At 35.8% G+C, this 22,899-nt stretch overlaps 2 protein-coding genes across 2 annotated transcripts; both read left to right on the top strand.

Annotated features, from left to right (window-relative positions):
* The first annotated feature begins 19,242 nt into the window (after nucleotides 1-19,242).
* LOC107627067 (uncharacterized) lies at nucleotides 19,243-21,741 on the top strand. Its single transcript, XM_088505762.1, has 5 exons — nucleotides 19,243-19,465; nucleotides 19,559-19,744; nucleotides 19,853-20,243; nucleotides 20,422-21,077; nucleotides 21,209-21,741. The coding sequence occupies exons 1-5, from the start codon at nucleotides 19,243-19,245 to the stop codon at nucleotides 21,739-21,741; spliced, it is 1,989 nt and encodes a 662-aa protein (XP_088361888.1).
* Nucleotides 21,742-21,807: 66 nt separating this feature from the next.
* Nucleotides 21,808-22,899, top strand: LOC148573414 (uncharacterized). Its single transcript, XM_088505763.1, has one exon. The coding sequence runs from the start codon at nucleotides 21,808-21,810 to the stop codon at nucleotides 22,897-22,899; it is 1,092 nt and encodes a 363-aa protein (XP_088361889.1).

Raw genomic sequence — 22,899 nt, forward strand, 5'->3', positions numbered from 1 at the left:
CTCTGACATTATTATTGTAATATATTTCATACTTCTTATCTTAACCAGAGTTCGATTAGAATAGTCAAGAGAATACAAATGCATCTAACAATGGTAGAAGAAAAAGGTTTATAGATCTAACACAATCATTGATCCCTTTAAGGAGTCACCACCAAAATACGTTAATATGTATTTCCTCAATGCATCAACTTTCAAAGCTACCGAATGATGCCAGTACTTCCTCTTCAAAATTTATGCGTCAGGAGTTTAACTCCAACAAACTTACAGCAGTAACTAAATCCATTGAAGACAATCACACGGTCGCCGAAATAACTATATCAGGTTAATCAACTTCATTTCTTTAACACTTATAACTCCAACTTATCAAATTCTGATAAACTAAGTAAATTTCATATTCAAATGCATATTTGAAATCAGAAAGTATGAACGCTCGACAATTTAGAGCAAATGTGCGGCAAACCAAGAGACGTAACAGTAACTCGGGAACTGACGATCATGCCATCAACACAACAGGTTATTTTCAATATAGGTTACATGTCTAGCCAAAACATTAGTTATGAATTATATATTATTAATATGTTAATTTCAGCACAGATTCAACAACCATTTTAATTATCCCATCCGTCACCTAAGAATGTGGCAACTATATAAAACTAATTTATTAGAGGAAATCTAATTTGACTATACTACTCAGGAACCGTTGGTGATAATTTAATCAACCAAATTGAATCGAGGATGAAAAAGTTAAGCCCAAGACAACACTTCATATCCACTCATTCCATAATTACAAAGAACATCTCTGGTCAAACTATCTCATGTGATGTTTGCTCCAGAAATATAATACAGCATCATTACCAACCACTAGATGGCCAAGCTACAGATTCACAATCCCCAATTTATAGGGACAAATCCAATACACGGCAAGGTATCAAATATATATACCTACTTTAAACAATATTATATAAGTGGATTATAATTTTCAAACAGGTCAAACAAATTTTGGCAAGAGAAAGAAACACCTTTTCAAATTATATAATTGAATACGCGTATTGCAAAAAATACACTAACAGGTGTTACCCTTCCAAATTTATATGAGATATCTATTTATATATAAGGTTTAATTATTCTGTTAGTCTCTATAGTTTCGCAAAATTTTCAATTAGGTCCCTATACTTTTTTTTTCTTTTAATTGAGTCCTTGCACCATTTTTTTTTAATTGAGTCTCTACACTTTTTTTTTCCTTTTATTTAGGTTCTTGTACTAATTCTTTTTTTTAGTTGGGTCCCTATAAAATTAAGCCAATTACTACAAAGAGAGACTTAGTTGAAAAAAAAAATTTGGTGCAGGGATTCAATTAAAAAGAAAAAAAGTATAGGGACCTAATTGAAAATTTCACGAAACTATAGGGACCAACAGAGTAATTAAACCTATATATAATTGAAAGAAAGAACATTTAGTTTTTTTTTTGTTTTTTAATTTAGTTAACCACGATATTATATAAAACTTTAGTTACATATACCTCTACACGATACCACGTCTTTTAATAATGAGAAAACTTATGTGCTTTCATAATCTAACAGCAGAAAATCAAATTGATGACCACATAGACGACGAACACAATGAGTCAAATTATGTATATCAAGGTAAATAATTACCACTACTATCATGCATTATATCCTACAATTTCATACAGATTTGCAGAAATTATACTATTTCGTATTAGTAAAAAAAAACTACCTGGACAAAGTATTTTACATAATATTTATGCTTATTAGTTTAAAGGAGTTATCCTCCATGGTACTATACCAAACTATATTTCTATATATTATATTTCGATTAACGAAAAATTTTTAACAAATATTTTTTTGATGTCATTAATGTGACAGAAGAGATCAACGAAGAGGATGACTATTGAAATGAGCCAGGTATGTTGAAAGGATATTTCGTTTATATATAATGGAAATAAATTGAATCTTCCTATCAATATTAACATGTGGAATAAATTAAAACTTTAAATTTAATATGTGTTTTAAATCAGCCAACTGAGATATTTCTACCCAGTATCAATCTTTAACTTTAAAACTTTAGTTACATTTATATTTCTACCCAGTATCAATCTTTTTAATAATGAAAAACTTTTTGTGCTTTCATAACCTAACACCAAAAGATCATGATCACGTTATGCACAAGGACAACAATGAAATAGACTATCTATACCAAGGTAAATAACCCCCATGAATGATTAGATCATATATTTCCATGTAGGTTCTATTTACACCTATCCTAACAGATAACAAATAAACTTGGTGCTGTGTCTTTACATGTTAAGTGACGTTAAGATTTTTGCCAATAAAGAATTTTATAAAAACAGTCGCGTTGTAGATATAGTCTCTAAACCAACAGAAATCCCTTCGTACAAACGTTTTGGTTGTCACAAGTAACAAACCCCTTTTAAATTGATAACCGAGTATTTAAACCTCGGGTCGTCTTCTCAAGGAATTGCATGGAGGTATGTTCTTATTATTGGTTATGAGTTTTGTAAATTGGGAGTTTTGGAGTTTGGGCAATGGGCACAGGTATATTTAAATGACAAGTAAAATAAAATAATAAAATCTCTTGACAAGGTATGAAGAACTAGAAGTCCTATCCTAGTTATCCTTATCAATTATGATGAGAATTGGATTTTTCTCCCACTTTGTTAACCTCTAACTATGAAGGTAAGTTAAGTGGATGAATTAATTTTTATTCCTCAGATCCTAGTCTTTCCTTGGGAAAAGTTAGAGTTATTGGAACTTAAATTAATTCTTGAAGAATTCCAATTTTCAATCAACAATGAGTTTGATAACTCAAGAGTCACCAATTATTTAACCAAAGCCAAAAGGGAAAATATCTAAATTAAATTAAAAGTATTTATAAATAAAGCAAAGCAAAATTAAATCTGAAAATACATCGAATTGCATTAATAATAGAAGATCAATCTAAACATAAAGAGTTCATAAATTAAATTGAGAAAAGAAATAAAAAGAACATTGAACCTGGGATTGAGAGGCACTCCTAAAACTAAGAGAAATCCTAAATCCTAATCCTAAGAGAGAGGAGAGAACCTCTCTCTCTAAAAACTACATCTAAATCCTATGAAAAGTGAATTATGAAAAGCCTCATTATGAATGGATGCATTCTCCCACTTTATAGCCTCTAATCTGTATGTTCTGGGCTGAAAACTGGGTAAAAAGCAGCCCAGAAATCGCTCCCTGCGATTTTTGTTACGTTCAGGTCGCGGGCAAGTGACGCGGAGGCGTCGTCCACGCGTCCGCGCGGATTGAAGTTCGCAGATGCGACGCGAGCGCGTCACCTAACGTCGGGGCAGATATGGCAAATTATATATCAAATCGAAGCCCCGAACGTTAGCTTTCCAACGCACTTGAAACTGCGTCGTTTAGACTTTTGTAGCTAACGTTATAGCCGTTTGAGTGCGAAGAGGTCAGGCTAGACAGCTTAGCAATTTCTCCAACTTCTTGTATTCCTTCCACTTTTGCATGCTTCCTTTCCATCCTCTGAGCTATTTCTGCCCTGTAATCTCTGAAATCACTTAACACACATATCAAGGCATCTAATGGTAATAAGAGAGGATTAATATTAGTAATATAAAGGTCAAAGAAGCATGTTTTCAATCATAGCACAAAATCAGGAAGGAGAATGTAAACTCATGCAAATAGTATGAATAAGTGGGTAAAGAGTTGATAAAAACTACTCAATTGAGCACAAGATAAACCATAAAATAGTGGTTTATCAACCTCCCCACACTTAAACAATAGCATGTCCTCATGCTAAGCTCAAGAGAAACTATAAAGGTGAATGGGGAAAGTAAGAAGGTATGAAATGCAACCTATCTATATGAATGCAACTACATGCAAAATGTTTCTACCTACTTGGTTAAAAGTAAATAAGCTCTTCAAGACAAACATAAACCAGATTTCACTAATTCAAATCATACGATAAAAGACAAGTAAACTTGTAAGAAGATAGTTCATGAAAGCATGGAACATAGAATCAAGCATTGAACCCTCACTGGTAGTGTATATCACTCTAATCTCTCAAGTGTATAGGGTAATTCACTCTACTCTTCTCTAGTCATGCTTTCTAAACTTTGTTCTTCATCTAACCAATCAACAAATATTTAGCATACAGATGCAAACATCATGAGGTCTTTTCAGGGTTGTAATGGGGCTAAGGTAAAGGTAAGGATATATATTTATGGCTAAGTGAGCTATAATTTGAATCTTTGACTAACCTAAGTTCTCACCTAACATACATACACTCTATAAAACTTTAAAATCATACTTAGCTACCCATAATTCCCACTTTTGTATGATTCCCATACTCATGTACCAAATTTTTTATATTTCTTTACTTTTGTCACATGTGCATTGATATTTTCATTAACTTAGCATTGGGGTAATTTTGTCCCCTTATTTATTTACTTATTTATTGAATATTTTTGGATTTTTCTCTTTTTTTCTTTTTTTTTTTGAATCATAAAAGCAAACATAACTTATCAATGCACATGGATTCTCCATTATTTTTCTATTTTGGTTTTTCATGAGTAAGTTCCCAAATTCCCAATATTCAAATAAATTAGAAACATGATACATTCCCTTATTAACCCATGTTCCCACAGTTTTCCCACACTTAATTGTTACACAATCCCTATCTTAAGCTAACCAAAGATTCAATTGGGATATTTAATTGTTTTTCTGCTTTAAGGCTAGTGATGTGGTAAAATACAGAACAAATGGGGATTAAAAAGGCTCAAAGTGGCTGACAAGGGTGATTTAAAGGGTAGGCTTATTTGGGATAAGTGAGCTAAAATCAAACAATGGCCTCAATCATATGCAAGCATGTAAATACACTAAATAATGGACATATAGATTGGAACAAAATATAGATTACAATCATAGAGAAGGAAACACACAGGAATAAAATATTTATGGTTAAATAATGTAACCATATAAATAAGCTCAAATCTCACAGGTTGTGTGTTCTTTGACTCAAAAACCATGTTCCAAATACAACTTCAAACAAGTTTTAACATAAAAATTTTCAATTTAAATTAGTGAAATTTTTCAAAAATAGAGTCCTAAAAAGAAATTTATTACTTTAGCCAAGTAGTAACTAAATGCATAAAATCAAATAGCCATGCAATTAAATATGCAAATGCAACAACTAATAAAAGAAAATTTAAATATTGGTGTTGAGACAGAAAGGTACTAACCCACGGAGATCGGTATCGACCTCCCCACACTTAAAGATTGCACCGTCCTCGGTGCATGCTGAGATTTGAAGGTGGACGGGTTGTTTCAACTGTTGCTTTTCTCTAAGGATTGTGCAGATGGACTTGTCTGTCTCCCCTTTTAGAAGTTTCTCCCTTTTTTCGTCTTTGGTGGCCAGCCTGAAAGAAGAGAAAAAGAAGAACAGTAATACCCGAAAGTAAAGATAAGAAAATAAATGAAGTATGGGTGGGTTAATGCCAAATGATAAGGGTCTCATTTACATGGAAGCTTCAACATGTACGTGAGAAAACAATAGAAGCCATGGCATACCAGTGGTGCAAAATTTGCAACAAAGGGGAAGAGTGTGGGTAATGAAAATATCAATATAAGTTCATGTCAATGCAAGTGAAGTGCAAGTATCATAAAAGATTGGCATTGGAAGATAATTAATATCATCCCATAGTGTAAAACAAGTCATTAAGCACCAAAATAATTCAAGATAAGATGCAACAGTTGAATATGAGCAAGTGACACCAATGAAAAAATAATAATTTTAGAAAAGAAAAGAAAAATATGCACAAAATTAAAATGCAATGAATGAAAGATGCAAATAAATTAAAATAAAATAAAATGAAAGATAATAAGAATGAGAAGGAAAAGAAGGGAAGAAGAAGTAAGTAAGAAAGGAGGGAGGAAAAATTAGGATTGGGGAAGAAAAGATAAGATTTTTTTGCTAATGGGGATGACCTGTGCGCCGCATGTGACGCGGACGCGTGAGTGACGCGGTCGCGTGGTGTGCGATAAAGTCAAGTGACGCGGACGCGTGGGTCACGCAATCGCGTGGCCTGATTTGTGCGATTGGCGCGAGTGCAGCCTCGCGTTCGCGCAACTCTCTGTTCAGTTTGCTTATTGCCAAAATTTGGGGTGACGCGATCGCGTGGTCGACGCGATCGCGTGAGTGGCCAATATGGGAATATGACGCGGACGCGTGGGGCACGCGTTCGTGTAGTAAGGTCTGGGCGTCTAGCGCCAGTCTAGCATCACTCCAGCTCATCTTTCGACCATGCACCCTTTTGACGTCGATTTTCAAGTCACGCGGCCGCGTGGGTGACGCGGTCGCGTGGGAGGTCAATGTTCCCACCTGACGCGGACGCGTTAGCGACGCGGTTGCGTGGGGTCAAATTATGGTAAAGGCGCGCCTCCAGCCACGCTCTCACGTGACTTTCTGTTCGTTTTCTTTTCTTCCCATTGCACTGGTGACGCGGACGCGTCAGCGACGCTGCCGCGTCGCGTGCGTGCTTCTTTTTTTTTTTAAATCTGAAAAAATGCAGAATGCAGTGTTATGAATGTGATGCAAAACTCCAGGTTCAATATAATAAAATAAAATAAAACTCGAAAACAAATAAAACTAAATAAAAATGAAAAAGGAACGATCATACCATGGTGGGTTGTCTCCCACTAGCACTTTTAGTTAGAGTCCTTAAGTTGGACATTTGGTGAGCTCCCTGTTATAGTGGCTTATGCTTGTATTCATCCAGGAATCCCCACCAGTGTTTGTACTTCCAGTAACCTCCGGGGTCCCAAACTAGACATGTAAAGCCCTTAAGAAGCTTCAAACAGATTCTTAGGCTCCCGGGGTGACAAATGTCAGAGCAGATTCTAGGATCCCAAATCTTGCTTTTACACCCATTTTTGTTGGGATTTGTATTTTTCCAGCCGGGTGATAAGTAATTTGAATTCTCACTGCAGCTACCAAACAGCTTCCTAGACCCATTCAATTGAGCTCTATATCAACCTTTACATTTAAACTTAAAGCTTCCAACCATAATGAACCTTGCAGGACAATTCTTACCACTGACCATCTTCTTCTTACTCTTAATGCCACAAAGAGCTCTAAGTTGACCATCCGTCTCCAGTAGCCCATATTCAAATGGGATTAGAAAGCTAAGGGATATGAATTTTACCCACTTGAATGTTGTGAAGGATGATGGCAACTTAGGGGGAGGGGTCTCCAATAACTTTGGCAAGGTGATTTCAAGCTCCACTCCCTTGTGCTCTTTGACAACTTCCACCTCTTTGCAATCTTCTTCAATTTCAACCTCTTTCTCTTGGTAGCTTTCTTCCAATTTGATCTCTTCTTCATTACTTACCAAGGGCATGGGAGGCTGTGCTTTTTCTTCTTTACTCTCCATCTCTTGACCAACCTCTTCCAAGTCTTCAACTATGATATGCCTTGGAGGTTGTACACCCTCCTCAACATCAAATGCAACTGTCTTGGAAGGAGGCTCTATGTCTTGACTTTCCCATGGAGGTTCAGCATCTCCTAAGTCTTCAACCACTTCTTCCTCCTCAATGGTAGGCGTAGCTTCTTCCAATTGTTTTAATATAAAATTGTGCTGCTCACTGTCCACCGGAGTTTCTAATGTCTCCTTCATGCTACGTTCTTCATTAGATTGCTCACATGAGGCCATGGGGTTCCTTGAGTGTCCGAATGTCGAGAAGCTAATTGATTTATCGCTTGATCCAGTTGGCGAAGGGTTGCATTAAATTTTTCCACTGTTTTCTTGAGACGATCCGTTGAATCTTGTTCCGCTTGGGTATCATAAGTAGGATCATAGTGCTCTTGGATTGATGGATATGGAGATGGGGTATATTGAGGTGGTGGTTCTTGGGAGTAATTGGGGTGGGATTGGGGTGGTTCTATATATGGTTCATACGGTTCATAGGGAGGTTGGTATGGTAGATATGGGTTAGGGTCATATGGTGGTGTTTGGTGGTGAGGGGCTTGTGAGTATGGTGGTCTAAAGTCATGTTGAGGAAGGGTTCATAGGCATATGGTGGTGGTTGTTGATAGTCCATTGGAGGTGGTTGTTGCCATGAGGGTTGATCAAATCCTTGTGGCTCCTCCCATCTTTGATTGTTCCAACCTTGATGCCTGTTCTCATTGTAATTTCTTCTTCCTGCAACATAATTGTAACCAGACTCATAGCCAAAGGGGTGAGAGTTCATAGTAGCAAATAAAATTTAAAAATGAAAATAAAAACAAATTTAAATTAAAAGGTTATTTAAAATTTAAATTTTGAATTTGAAAATTAAAATTTGAAATTTGAAATTTTGAATTTTAAATTTTTGAAATTTGAATTTTAAATTTTAAATTTTTTTATTTTGAAAAAGTCAACAATGTAAGATAAAGGTTTGAAAAAGATATAAATTTTGAAAAGATTTGATTTTTTTAAATTTTTAATTTAAATTTTGAAATTTGAATTTTGAACTTTGGAATTTAACTATTGAAATTTAAAATTTGATTTTGAAATAAGATAAGATAAAAATTTTAAAACCAATAACCTCTTAATTTACGAAAAAGCAAAAAAAATAAAATAAAAACAAAAATAAAAACAAATAAACAAGCAAAAAGCAAATATTTACAATAACTAATAATAAGGCACACGTTTGCAATTCCCCGGCAACGGCGCCATTTTGACATTAGGATTTTTGCCAGTAAAGAATTTTATAAAAACAGTCGCGTTGTAGATATAGTCTCTAAACCAACAGAAATCCCTTCGTACAAACGTTTTGGTTGTCACAAGTAACAAACCCCTTTTAAATTGATAACCGAGTATTTAAACCTCGGGTCGTCTTCTCAAGGAATTGCAGGGAGGTATGTTCTTATTATTGGTTATGAGTTTTGTAAATTGGGGGTTTTGGAGTTTGGGCAATGGGCATAGGTATATTTAAATGACAAGTAAAATAAAATAATAAAATCTCTTGACAAGGTATGAAGAACTAGAAGTCCTATCTTAGTTATCCTTATCAATTGTGATGAGAATTGGATTTTTCTCCCACTTTGTTAACCTCTAACTATGAAGGTAAGTTAAGTGGATGAATTAATTTTTATTCCTCAGATCCTAGTCTTTCCTTGGGAAAAGTTAGAGTTATTGGAACTTAAATTAATTCTTGAAGAATTCTAATTTTCAATCAACAATGAGTTTGATAACTCAAGAGTCACCAGTTATTTAACCAAAGCCAAAAGAAAAAAATATCTAAATTAAATCAAAAGCATTTATAAATAAAGCAAAGCAAAATTAAATCTGAAAATACCTCGAATTGCATTAATAATAGAAGATCAATCTAAACATAAAGAGTTCATAAATTAAATTGAGAAAAGAAATAAAAAGAATATTGAACCTGGGATTGAGAGGCACTTCTAAAACTAAGAGAAATCCTAAATCCTAATCCTAAGAGAGAGGAGAGAACCTCTCTCTCTAAAAACTACATCTAAATCCTATGAAAAGTGAATTATGAAAAGCCTCATTATGAATGGATGCATTCTCCCACTTTATAGCCTCTAATCTGTGTGTTCTAGGCTGAAAACTGGGTCAAAAGCAGCCCAGAAATTGCTCCCTGCGATTTATGTTATGTTCAGGTCACGGGCAAGTGACGCGGAGGCATTGTCCACGCGTCCGCGCGGATTGAAGTTCGCAGATGCGACACGGGCGCGTCATTCACGCATTCGCGTCGTCTAACGTCGTGGTAGCTATAGCAAATTATATATCAAATCGAAGCCCCGGATGTTAGCTTTCCAACGCAACTAGAACCGCGTCGTTTAGATCTCTGTAGCTAAAGTTATAGCCATTTGAGTGCGAAGAGGTCAGGCTAGACAGCTTAGCAATTTCTCCAACTTCTTGTATTCCTTCCACTTTTGCATGCTTCCTTTCCATCCTCTGAGCCATTTCTGCCCTGTAATCTTTGAAATCACTTAACACACATATCAAGGCATCTAATGGTAATAAGAGAGGATTAATATTAGCAATATAAAGGTCAATGAAGCATGTTTTCAATCATAGCACAAAATCAGGAAGGAGAATGTAAACTCATACAAATAGTATGAATAAGTGGGTAAAGAGTTGATAAAAACCACTTAATTGAGCACAAGATAAACCATAAAATAGTGATTTATCATTAAGGCAGTCGATCATTATAAAAAGAAAAGTATTTACTTTTACAACCAAGTGTACTTGCCTAAATAGAACCATATAGGTATAATATTATTATAATTATCATTAAATTCTCCATTTCATTAGCTTATGCACACAAACCAAATAGAAAGTAACTTTATCTAACTTCTGCTTATTATTTTAAGAGTTATTATTGAAGAAAAAATAACCAGTTATTTTGCTATATTATTATTAACAATTCTTACTTCAATGACATTATGGCCACAGAAGAGATCAACGAGGAAGATGAATATTGTAATGAGCCAGGTATTTTCCTGATTTTATTTCACAACATATCACATTCATAGTTAACAAAAAGATGAACCACTTCAGGAGCGCCACAACCCAGGTGAACAAAGTTAATTTAAACATGTTAATTACAATATATACAAATGATCTAAACATATTGTGGCACATTGTTAACTATTTTCCATAAATGACATAACAAACTAATTAATTACGACCATCTATACTTGCAGAATATTGGCACATGGGGCAAGCCACATACGAGTGTCAACACTGTAATGCACTCTTTTGGTACGAGGAACGCATTGGCAAACATACCAACCCTACCAATCCCAAATATACTCTTTGTTGTAGGGTGGTAAGGTCAAACTACCTCCATTTAAGGAACACCCTCAGTTTCTCAACGAGTTGATTTTTGGTCGTAACACACTAAGCAAGCATTTTCGGGAGAAAGTCAGATTGTACAATAGCATGTTTGCATTTACATCTATGGGTGGTAGAATTCAGAAAGGGACAAGAAAAAGTAAAGGCCCACCAACTTTCATTTTAGGTGGTTAGAATTACCACCTCATGGGTAGCTTATTACCACCTAAAGGATCACCTACTAAATTTGCACAACTGTATATATATGATACAGAGAATGAGATCGAGAATCAGATGCATGTCATGGGGTACACACCTAAAAAATACTTATTTACTATAAAAGCTTTATTCTGATGCACGAATGCATAGTTACTATAATGATTCTTTCTTTGATATGCAGTGAGTCAACAACATCAAATACGATCCATGCATCTATTGTGTAGTCTCTTAAGGAGACATTAGACAATACCAATGTGTTGGTTAAATCTTTTCGCATGGTTTGAGATTCACTACATAATGGTCAACAAACAAACATTAAGTTGAAACTCATTGGAAAAAGACGGAAGGATGGAAGGAGATACAACTTACCGACCGTATCAGAAGTTGCAGCATTAATTGTTGGAGATTTCGATTCATCCAGACTAGAGAGGGATATAGTAGTTGAGTCCCGTTCTGGAGCACTCAAGCGGATAACCGAGCTACACTCAGCTTACTTGCCTCTGCAATACTGAAGAACAGAAGATTGATGGTTTAGAAGTTATAGTAAACTCTCGTTGCAAGTATAGTTACTAAACCAAGCAATCAACCTTTCTTACAAAAGTTTTGGTTGTCACAAGTAACAAACCCCTTTAAAAATTGATAACCGAGTATTTAAACCTCGGGTCGTCTTCTCAAGGAATTGCAGGGAGATGTTCTTATTATTGGTTATGACTCTTGTAAATTGGGGGTTTTGAAAGTAAGGAAGAAGTATGTTAAATGATAAGAAAAAATAAAATAGTAATAATAAAATAAACTCTTGGCAAGGTATTAGAACTGGAAGTCCTATTGTTATCAATTGTGATGAGAATTGGATTTTAATTCCACTTTGTTAACCTCTAACTATGAAGGTAAATCAAGTGGATTAATTAGCTTAATCCTCAGGTCCTAGTCAATTCCTATGGAAAGACTAGAGTTATTGGAGCAACTCCCAATTTCAACCACTGCTTTATTTGACAACTCAAGCATTACCAATTACTTGACCAAAGCCAAAAGGAAGAAAATATCTAAATTAAATTAAAAGCATCAATATAAATAAAGCAAAGCAATCTTAAATCTGAAATACCTCAATTAATATTAATTAAGAAAATCATAACATGAATGTAGCATAATCCAAATTGAAAAGATAAATAATAATAAAAGTATATAATAAAAGTAGAAAATAAATAAGAGGAACATTGAACCTGTACTTGAAGAGAAGTAATTCTAAAATTAAGAGAAATCCTAATCCTAAATCCTAAGAGAGAGGAGAGAACCTCTCTCTCTCTCTAAAAACTACATCTAATCCTCAAAATTATGAATTGTGAGCTGGTGATTATGAATGAATGGATTCTCCCACTTTATAGCCTCTAATCTGTATTTTTTGGGCCGTAAACTGGGTCGAAAACAGCCCAGAAATCGCTGGAGAAGAAATCTGTCACGCTGATTTTTGCCACTGCGACGCGTCCGCGTGGGGCACGCATTCGCATCACTTAACATCAGGGCAACTATGGCATATTATATATCAAATCGAAGCCCCGTACGTTAGCTTTTTAACGCAACTAAAACCGTGTCATTTGGACCTCTGTAGCTAAAGTTATAGTTGTTTGAGTGCGAAGAGGTCAGGCTGGACAGCTTAGCGATTTCTCCAACTTCTTGTATTCCTTCCACTTTTGCATGCTTCCTTTCCATCCTCTGAGCCATTCCTGCCCTATAAACTCTAAAATCACTTAACACACATATCAAGACATCTAATGGTAATAAGAGAGGATTAAACATAGGGAACTTAAGGCCAAAGAAGCATGTTTTCAATCAAAGCACATAATTAGGAAGGCAAATGTAAAACCATGCAAATAGTATGAATAAGTGGGTAAAGAATTGATAAAAACCACTCAATTGAGCACAAGATAAACCATAAAATAGTGGTTTATCAACCTCTCCATACTTAAACATTAGCATGTCCTCATGCTAAGCTCAAGAGAAGCTATAAAGATGAAGAGGAATGTAAGAAAGTATGAAATGCAACCTATCTATATGAATGCAACTACATGCAAAATGATTCTACCTACTTGGTTAAAAGTAAATAAGCTTTTCAAGACAAACATAAATCAAATTTCACTAATTCAAATTATACAGTAAAAGACAAGTAAACTTGTAAGAAGATAGCTCATGAAAGCAGGGAACATAGAATCAAGCATTGAACCATCACTGGTAGTGTGTATCACTCTAGTCTCTCAAGTGTATAGGGTAATTCACTCTACTCTTCTCTAATCATGCTTTCTAAACTTTGTTCTTAATCTAACCAATCAACAAATATTTAATGTACCAATGCAAACATCATGAGGTCTTTTTAGGGTTGTAATGGGGCTGAGGTAAAGGTAAGGATATATATATGGCCAAGTGAGCTTTATAAAGTGAATCCTTGATTAGTCTAAGATCTCACCTAACATATTCATACTTTATATAAATTAAAATGCTTTACCTTAGCTACCCAAATTTTTTTCACTTTTGTATTGCATGCTCAAGTATCAAACTTATTTTTGAATTTTGTCCCATGTGCATTGATTCTTTTTATTTTGCATTTGGGGTAATATTATTTTTCTTCTCTTTTTTTTTCTCTTATTTTTCTTTTTTTTTTGTATCCCCTTATTTAATTACTTAATATATAAAAATTTTTTTCAATGCACATGGTAATTTAATTATTTTGATTTCACATGAGCATGCTTCCCAAATTTTCAAATAACTTATTCAATTTAATTCCCTACTTTTTCATATCATCCCATGTTCCCATAAAATTCCACACACTTAAATTATACACAATATCTATCTTAAGCTAACCAAGGATTCAACTTGGGATTTTTATTTTATTTTTCTGCTTAAGGCTAGTAATGTGGTTATAAAATAGAAAGGGGTTAAAAAGTTCAAAGTGGCTAACAAGGGTGATGTAAAAGGTAGGCTTATTTGGGATAAGTGAGCTAATAACAAATAATGGCCTCAATCATATGCAAGCATGTAAATACACTAAATAATGGACATATAGAATAGAACAAAGCAAAGATTACAATTATAGAGAAGAAAACACACAAGAATAAAAATTTATGGTTAAATAATGTAACCATATATTTAGGCTCAAAGTCTCACAGGTTGTGTGTTCTTTAGCTCAAAAACCATGTTCCAAATACAACTTCAAACAAGTTTTAACATAAAAATTTTCAATTTAAATTAGTGAAAATTTTCAAAAATAGAGTCCTAAAAAGAAGTTTATTACTTTAACCAAGTAGTAACTAAATGCATAAAATCAAATAAACATGCAAATAAACATGCAAATGCAACAACTAATTTAACAAAGAAAATTTAAACATTGGTGTTGAGACAAGAAATAACCAACCCATGGAGATCGGTATCGACCTCCCCACACTTAAAGATTGCACCGTCCTCGGTGCATGCTGAGATGTGCAGGTGGACGGGTTGTTCCAACTGATGCTTTTCTTCAAGGATTGTGCAGATGGACTTGTTTGTCTCCCCTTTTAGAAGTTTCTCCCTTTTTCCGTCTTCAGTGGCCAGCCTGAAAGAAGAGAAAAAGAAGAACAGTAACCCAAAAATAAAGATAAGAACATCAATAAAATATGGGTGTTAATGCCAAATAATAAAGGTCTTAATTACATGGTAGCTACAACATGCAAGTGTACCAGTGGTGCAAAATTTGCAACAAAGGAGAGGAGAATGTGGGTAATGCAAGATAGTATAAGTTCATATCAATGCAAGAGAAGTACAAGTATCATAAAAGATTAGCATTGATTGAAATAATGTTACCCAATCAGAATAAAACAAGTCATAAGCACCAAGACAATACCAAAAAAGATATAACAGTTGAATAAGAACATTTAAACACCAATGGTAAAATAATAAATTTAGAAAAGAAAATAAAAATATGCACAAAATTTAAAATGCAATGAATGAAATATGCAAATAAATTAAGTAAAATAGAATGAAAGATAAGAAGAATGAGAAGGTAAAGAAATAAAGTAAGAAGGAAAGAAGAAAAGATAGAAGAAATTAGGATTAGAAAAAAAAGATAAGATAATTGGCGCTAATCTGGATAAGTTGTGCGGGGCAGGCGACGCGGACGCGTGGGTCACACGATCGCGTGACCTGATTTGTGCGATTGGCGCGAGTGCAGCCTCGCGTACGCACAACTCTCTGTTTAAATGCATTTTTGTCAAAAATCTGGGGTGACGCGATTGCGTGGATGGCCAAGATTGGAGGATGACGCGGACGCGTGGGGCACGCGTTCGCGTGGTAAGGCTTGTGCGTCTAGCGCCAGTTCAGCCTTACTCCAGCATAACTTTCGGCCATGCACCCCTTTTACGTCGATTAGTTGGAGCACGCGTTCGCGTGGGTAACGCAGAGTCGTAGGAGGCTATTTTTCCAAATGACGCGGCCGCATGGGTCACGCGGACGCGTGGGCATGTTTGTGCCTAAAGCGTGCCTCCAGCCACGCTTTTGCGTGACTCTCTGTTTACTTTCTTTTCTTCCTAATGCACTTGTGACGCGGACGCGTTAGCAACGCTGCCGCGTCGCGTGCGTGCTTCTTTTTTTTATTTTATTTTATTTTATTTTTTTTATGCAGAATGCAATGCTAATATGAATGTTATACAAAACTCCAGGTTCAATAAAATAAAATAAAACTCGAAAACAAACAAAACGAAATAAAATTAAAATTGAAAAAGGAACGATCATACCATGGTGGGTTGTCTCCCACCTAGCACTTTTAGTTAAAGTCCTTAAGTTGGACATTTGGGGAGTCCTTTGTTATGGTGGCTTGTGCTTGAACTCATCCAGGAATCTCCACCAATGTTTGTACTTCCAGTAACCTCCGGGGTCCCAAATTAGACGCATAAAGTCTTCAAGCAAGTTGAAGCAAGTGACAAGGCCCCAAGAGTGGTGATTGGTAGAATGGATTCCGGGGTCCCAGACCTTGCTTTTGCACCCATCTTCTTGTTGATCATTAGTGTTCCAACCGGGTAGTAAGCAATTTGAATTCTCACTAAAGCGGCCAAACAACTTTCTAGACCCATTCAGTTGAGCTTTACACCAACCTTTGCATTTAGACTTAAAGCTTCCAACCATACTGAACCTTGCAGGACAATTCTTACCACTGACCATATTCTTCTTACTCTTAATGCCACAAAGAGCTCTAAGTTGACCATCCGTCTCCAGTAGCCCATATTCAAGTGGAATTAGAAAGCTAAGGGATATGAATTTTACCCACTTGAATGTTGTGTTGGATGGTAATGGCCTTGGGAGAGGTATTTCTAATGAATTTGTAAGCTCCACTCCCTTGTGCTCTTCTCTGACAATTTCCACCTCTTTGCAAGTTTCTTCAATATCAACCTCTTCCTCTTGGTGGCTTTCTTCCAATTCAATCTCTTCTTCATTGCTCACCAAGGGCATAGGAGGTTGTGCTTCTTCTTCTTGAATCTCCATCTCTTGATCAACCTCTTCAAAGTCTTTAGCCATGATATGCCTTGGAGGTTGTACACCCTCCTCAACATCAATTTCAAACGTCTTTGAAGGAGGCTCTATGTCTTGACTTTCCCATGGAGGGTCAGCATCTCCCAAGTCTTCAACCACTTCTTCCTCTGTAACTATTATGGCTTCCTCCACTTGTTTCAATACAAAGTCATGTTCTTCATTGTCCATCGAAGTTTCCAGTGTCTTCTTCATGCTACACTCTTCTTTTGATTCTCCACATGTAACCATGGGAGTACTTTGAGTGCTCAGACGTCGGGAGGCTATTATATTTACTACCTCGGTTAAGGCAGTAGTGAGTTCCAGTACACTCCTTTGCATCTTCGCTTGCCCTTGAAGAATAACACGAAGTCTGTCATCCATTGGAGGTTGGGGTGGATAGGAGGGTTCATTATTTTGGAGAAAGGGTTCATAATAGGAAGGTGGTTCTTCTTGATAAAGATATGGAGATGGTGAATATTGAGGTGGTGGTTCTGGGTGTGGTTCATATGGTGGTTGGTGTGGTGGATATAGGTTAGGGTCATATGGTGGTGTTTGGTGGTAAGGGGCTTGTGAGTATGGTGGTTCAAATTTGTGTTGAGGAGATGGTTCATAAGCAAATGGCGGGGCTTGTTGGTAACTACAAGGGGGTCCACCATAGTCATCATCTTGGTATGCATCACAGAATGGTTGTTGGTTATAGTGCATTGGAGGGGGTTGTTGCCAAGAGGGTTGATCAAATCCTTGTGGCTCCTCCCATCTTTGATTGTTCCAACCTTGATGCCTGTTCTCATTGTAATTTCCTCTTCCTGCAACATAATTGTAACCAGACTCATAGCCAAAGGGGTGAGAGTTCATGATAGTAGGAGAAAATAAAAACAAAAATTAATAAAAAGAAAATATTTTGAAAAATATATGATTTTTGAAAAATAAGATAAGATTTTGAAAAAAAGATATGATTTTTGAAAAAAAAATTTGATTTTTTTTTTGAAATTTAAAACAAAGGTAAGATAAGAAAAAATTTTAAAAATATTTACAATAACCAATAATAAGGCACACGTTTGCAATTCTCTGGCAACGGCGCCATTTTGAAGAACTGAAGATTGATAGTTTAGAAGTTATATTAAACTCTCGTTGCAAGTATAGTTACTAAACCAAGCAATCTACCTTTCTTACAAAAGTTTTGGTTGTCACAAGTAACAACCCCTTTAAAAATTGATAACCGAGTATTTAAAACTCGGGTCGTCTTCTCAAGGAATTGCAGGGAGGTGTTCTTATTATTGGTTATGACTCTTATAAATTGGGGGTTTTGAAAGTAAGGAAGAAGTATGTTAAATGATAAGAAAAATAAAATAGTAATAATAAAATAAACTCTTGGCAAGGTATTAGAACTGGAAGTCCTATTGTTATAAATTGTGATGAGAATTGGATTTTAATCCCACTTTGTTAATCTCTAACTATGAAGGTAAATCAAGTGGATTAATTAGCTTAATCCTCAGGTCCTAGTCAATTCCTATGGAAAGACTAGAGTTATTGGAGCAACTCCCAATTTCAACCACTGTTTTATTTGACAACTCAAGTGTTACCAATTACTTAACCAAAGCCAAAAGGAAGAAAATATCTAAATTAAATTAAAAGCATCAATATAAATAAAGCAAAGCAATCTTAAATCTCAAATACCTCAATTAATATTAATTAAGAAAATCATAACATGAATGTAGCATAAGCCAAATTGAAAAGATAAATAATAATTAAAATTATATAATAAAAGTAGAAAATAAATAAGAGGAACATTGAACCTGTACTTGAAGAGAAGTAATCCTAAAATTAAGAGAAATCCTAATCCTAAATCCTAAGAGAGAGGAGAGAACCTCTCTCTCTAAAAACTACATCTAATCCTCAAAATTATGAATTGTGAGCTGGTGATTATGAATGAATGGATTCTCCCACTTTATAGCCTCTAATCTATGTTTTCTGGGCCGCAAACTGGGTCGAAAATAGCCCAGAAATCGCTGGAGAAGAAATCTGCCACGCTGATTTTCGCCACTGCGATGTGTCCGCGTGGGGCACGCGTTCACGTCGCCTAGCGTCAAGGAAACTATAGCATATTATATATCAAATCGAAGCCCCAGATGTTAGCTTTCCAACGCAACTGGAACCGCGTCATTTGGACCTCTGTAGCTAAAGTTATAGCCGTTTGAGTGCGAAGAGGTTAGGCTGGACAGCTTAGCAATTTCTCCAACTTCTTATATTCCTTCCACTTTTGCATGCTTCCTTTCCATTCTCTGAGCCATTCCTGCCCTATAAACTCTGAAATCACTTAACACACATATCAAGGCATCTAATGGTAATAAGAGAGGATTAAACATAGGGAACTTAAGGCCAAAGAAGCATGTTTTCAATCAAAGCACATAATTAGGAAGGCAAATGTAAAACCATGCAAATAGTATGAATAAGTGGGTAAAGAGTTGATAAAAACCACTCAATTGAGCACAAGATAAACCATAAAATAGTGGTTTATCAAATACCCATTGCTTTTTCCCTACGGTGACGATGGATTTAGAGAGAATATAGTAAAGAATACTCCTAATAAAAAGGATGACTAAGATGACAAGTATGTTACAATGCGGGAGTGGTTTGCATATAGGATACAAGATAGGTTTGCAGATGCATCCCCTCTACTATGTTCTGGAAGGTTATTCCAACAGTTCATAGTAGATGCCTACACAATGATTGAGACATGTCGTTTGAATTATATTAGGTACAAACAAAAAGAACTTCGTTGTGACATGTATAAAGGCATTCGTGAAGCCGTTCTGAATGGAGAGACTGATCCTGCTTCTAGGGGTAAGCGTATCGTGCTTCCAGCTTCCTTCACAGGTGGAGCTAGATATATGATCTAAAATTATCAAGATGCCGTGGCTATATGTAAAGTGGTAGGCTACCCTGATTTGTTCATCACACTTACATGCAATCCTAAGTGGCAAGAAATCGAAGATCATGTTTCCAATCGTGGATTAAAGGCAGAAGATCGTCCAGACATCGTATGCAGGGTTTTTAAGGCTAAGCTTGACCACATGCTACGGGACATTTGTGTCAACAAGATTTTTGGTAGAGTCCGTGCACGTGAGTATCTATGAATAATAAACTCTTAATTATACATCAACCATATATTATAATTCCCTTATTTCATTTATTAATTGTCAATTACTTATCTACTATTCATTTCAACAGTTGTATACACCATTGAGTTCCAGAAGCGTGGTCTCCCACATGCACACATTCTATTATTCCTTCATCAGCAAGACAAATACCCTACTGGTATAGATATTGATCAAATCATTTCAGCAGAAATACCAGATCAAACAACAGACCCTGAGTACTACGAAGCTGTCAAGACCTTTATGATGCACGGACCATGTGGCATCATTCGCAAAGACTCTCCTTGCATGGAGGATGGAAGATACATTCATAACTTTCTCAAGAGGTATGTTGAATCTACCACCCTTGACGATGAAGGATATCCGGTATATCGTCGCAGAGATGATGGTCGATTTATCAACATAAATGGTGTCGATCTAGACAATTGCTATGTTGTTCCTCACAATAGGTTGTTACTTATGAGGTATGGTGCTCACATAAATGTTGAGTGGTGTAACCAATCAAGATCAATCAAATAACAAATATCTATTCAAGTATGTAAACAAAGGAAATGATTGGGTAACTGCTTCCTTTTATCAGAGTTCTTCACAAGATATCAACCAGGATACTATAGATGAGATCATCATGTATTATGATTGTAGATACATTTCTCCATGTGAAACTGCATGGAGGATCATTGGATATGATATCCACTATAGAGATCCTTCTGTTGTTCGACTATCATTTCATCTTCCAGAGGAACAAACTGTAGTTTTTGATGACAATGTCACTCTCGATAAAGTGCAAGAAAAGGCAACTGTCAAAGAGTCAATGTTCTTAGCATGGTTTGAAGCAAAGAAGAAGTACAATTCTGCAAAGGAACTCACTTATGTTGAGTTTCCCTCAAAGTTTGTATGGAACGCTAAAGAGAGGGAATGGGCGCCCAGGCGTTCACACAATGTCATAAGTCGTATTTTCTTTGTGCCACCTTCATCTGGAGAGTTGTATTACCTAAGAGTTCTTCTTAATTTGGTAAAGTGCCCCACATGTTATACAGACATTCGTTTTCACAATGGTGTCACTCATGGTTCTTTCAGAGATGCATGTTATGTACGAGGTTTGTTGGATGATGACAAGGAATACATTGATGCAATAAAAGAAGCCCGTCAGTGGGGTGCTGCTCCTTACTTAAGAAATCTATTTGCTACATTGTTATTCTCAAAATCAATTGAACGACGTGAATATGTATGGGAAGAAACAAAGATGTTATTATCTGAGGACATCCTCCACCATCAAAGGAAACTACTTAACTATCCAGGTATTCATAACTTATATGGATTAGTTATAATTTTACCATGCTAATCAACCAATTACTAATTTCTTTCTAATTGTATTATTTAGATATCATTTTTTATGGATATAGATTTAACATGATTTTATTTTCTACAGGCTTGCAATTAACCACTTCTCAAATTGAAACCCTTACCCTTATTGAAATTGAGAAAATTTTGAACATTAACAACAGGAGCTTAAAAGATTGGGATACGATGCCCTTTCGTTCAGACAATATATCGAGTTGGGATCCTTATTCTAATTCATTGAATCGTTTGATAGTTGACGAGCTTGGATATGATAGAAGCTCCTTGCATATAGAGCACAATAGATTGATTAAACAGATGACCTCTGAACAATTGTCTGTGTACGAAAAGATTATCAACAGTGTTGAAAGTTGCTCTGGTGGTGTATATTTTTTATATGGATATGGTGGTACAGGTAAGACCTTTGTCTGGAATACATTGGCATCAGCTTTGAGATCAAAGGGTGATATCGTCCTAACAGTTGCATCAAGTGGAATAGCTTCATTGTTATTACCTGGTGGTAGGACAGCACACTCAAGATTTGGTATCCCATTGAACCTTAACGAATACTCTACATGTAATATCAAGCAAGGAAGCCAACTAGCTGAGCTTATCACAAGGTGAAAGCTAATTATATGGGATGAGGCCCCAATGGTCCATAAATTCTGCTTTGAAGCGCTAGACCGGACAATGAGGGATATTATGCATTTTAGCAACAGAAATAGTGAATCAATGCCATTTGGTGGAAAGACTATTGTATTTGGTGGAGACTTTCGGCAAATCCTACCAGTTATTCCTAAAGGCAGAAGACAAGACATTGTAAATGCAACCATAAATGCATCCTACATATGGGACCATTGTCAAGTGTTAAAATTAACCAAGAACATGCGATTGCAAGCTGCACATACAAGCGTTGATAGAGCTGGCCTTGGCGACTTTGCTGAGTGGATCCTTAAAGTTGAAGATGGTGCAATTGGCAACAAAACGGATGGTTTATATGCATGTACAATTAAAATCCCAGACGACATTCTCATAAGAGAGTGGCATGATCCAATCAAGGCAATAGTCGATCATACTTACGCTGAATACATTAATGACCCCAGCAATGACAACCACCTTGAAAAGGTTGCTGTCTTGGCACCAACATTGCAAATAGTTGATGACATCAATGATTATATGATGAGCTTAAGTTCTAATGACATAGAGACTTTCTTAAGCTCGGATACTGTATCTAAATCTAAGTTTCAAAATGATTTCATTGCAAGTATCCACACTCCTGAGTTTATCAATACAATAAAATGTTCTGGAGTCCCAAATCATGTGTTGAAGTTGAAGGTTGGCATCCCAATAATGTTGTTAAGAAACATAGACCATTCAGCTGGATTATCCAATGGAACTAGAATGGTGGTAACCAAGCTTGGTAAAAGAGTTATCAAAGCTAAGATTCTACCAGGGACAAGCATGGGTCAAAAGTTCTTTATACCAAGAATGACACTGACACTATCAGACCATAGAATACCTTTTAAGTTTCAAAGAAGACAATTTCCAATTATGGTTTCTTATGGTATGACCATCAACAAGAGCCAGGGCCAATCATTGTCTCGAGTAGGTTTATTGCTAAAGAATCATGTTTTTTGTCATGGTCAATTATATGTTGCTATTACAAGAGTGACGAGTAGGAGTGGTCTCAAGATTGTAGTTGCGCATGACCATAAAGAGGACGAATGTGTCGATGACACACATAATGTTGTTTATAAGGAAGTATTTAGAAATGTAAGCTAA

The sequence above is a fragment of the Arachis ipaensis genome, chromosome B2 (assembly GCF_059453495.1).
Source record: "Arachis ipaensis isolate K30076 ecotype BB chromosome B2, ASM5945349v1, whole genome shotgun sequence".
NCBI classification, from domain to species: Eukaryota; Viridiplantae; Streptophyta; class Magnoliopsida; order Fabales; family Fabaceae; genus Arachis; species Arachis ipaensis.

What these genes read in the sequence shown, in the direction of transcription:
- LOC107627067 (XM_088505762.1), top strand. Translation starts at nt 19,243, where the DNA reads ATGCGGGAGTGGTTTGCATATAGGATACAAGATAGGTTTGCAGATGCA. An exon ending in AATAGGTTGTTACTTATGAG is followed by an intron (nt 20,244 to 20,421) that starts GTATGGTGCTCA and finishes TTATGATTGTAG; the next exon opens with ATACATTTCTCCATGTGAAA. An exon ending in GAAACTACTTAACTATCCAG is followed by an intron (nt 21,078 to 21,208) that starts GTATTCATAACT and finishes TATTTTCTACAG; the next exon opens with GCTTGCAATTAACCACTTCT.
- LOC148573414 (XM_088505763.1), top strand. Translation starts at nt 21,808, where the DNA reads ATGAGGGATATTATGCATTTTAGCAACAGAAATAGTGAATCAATGCCA.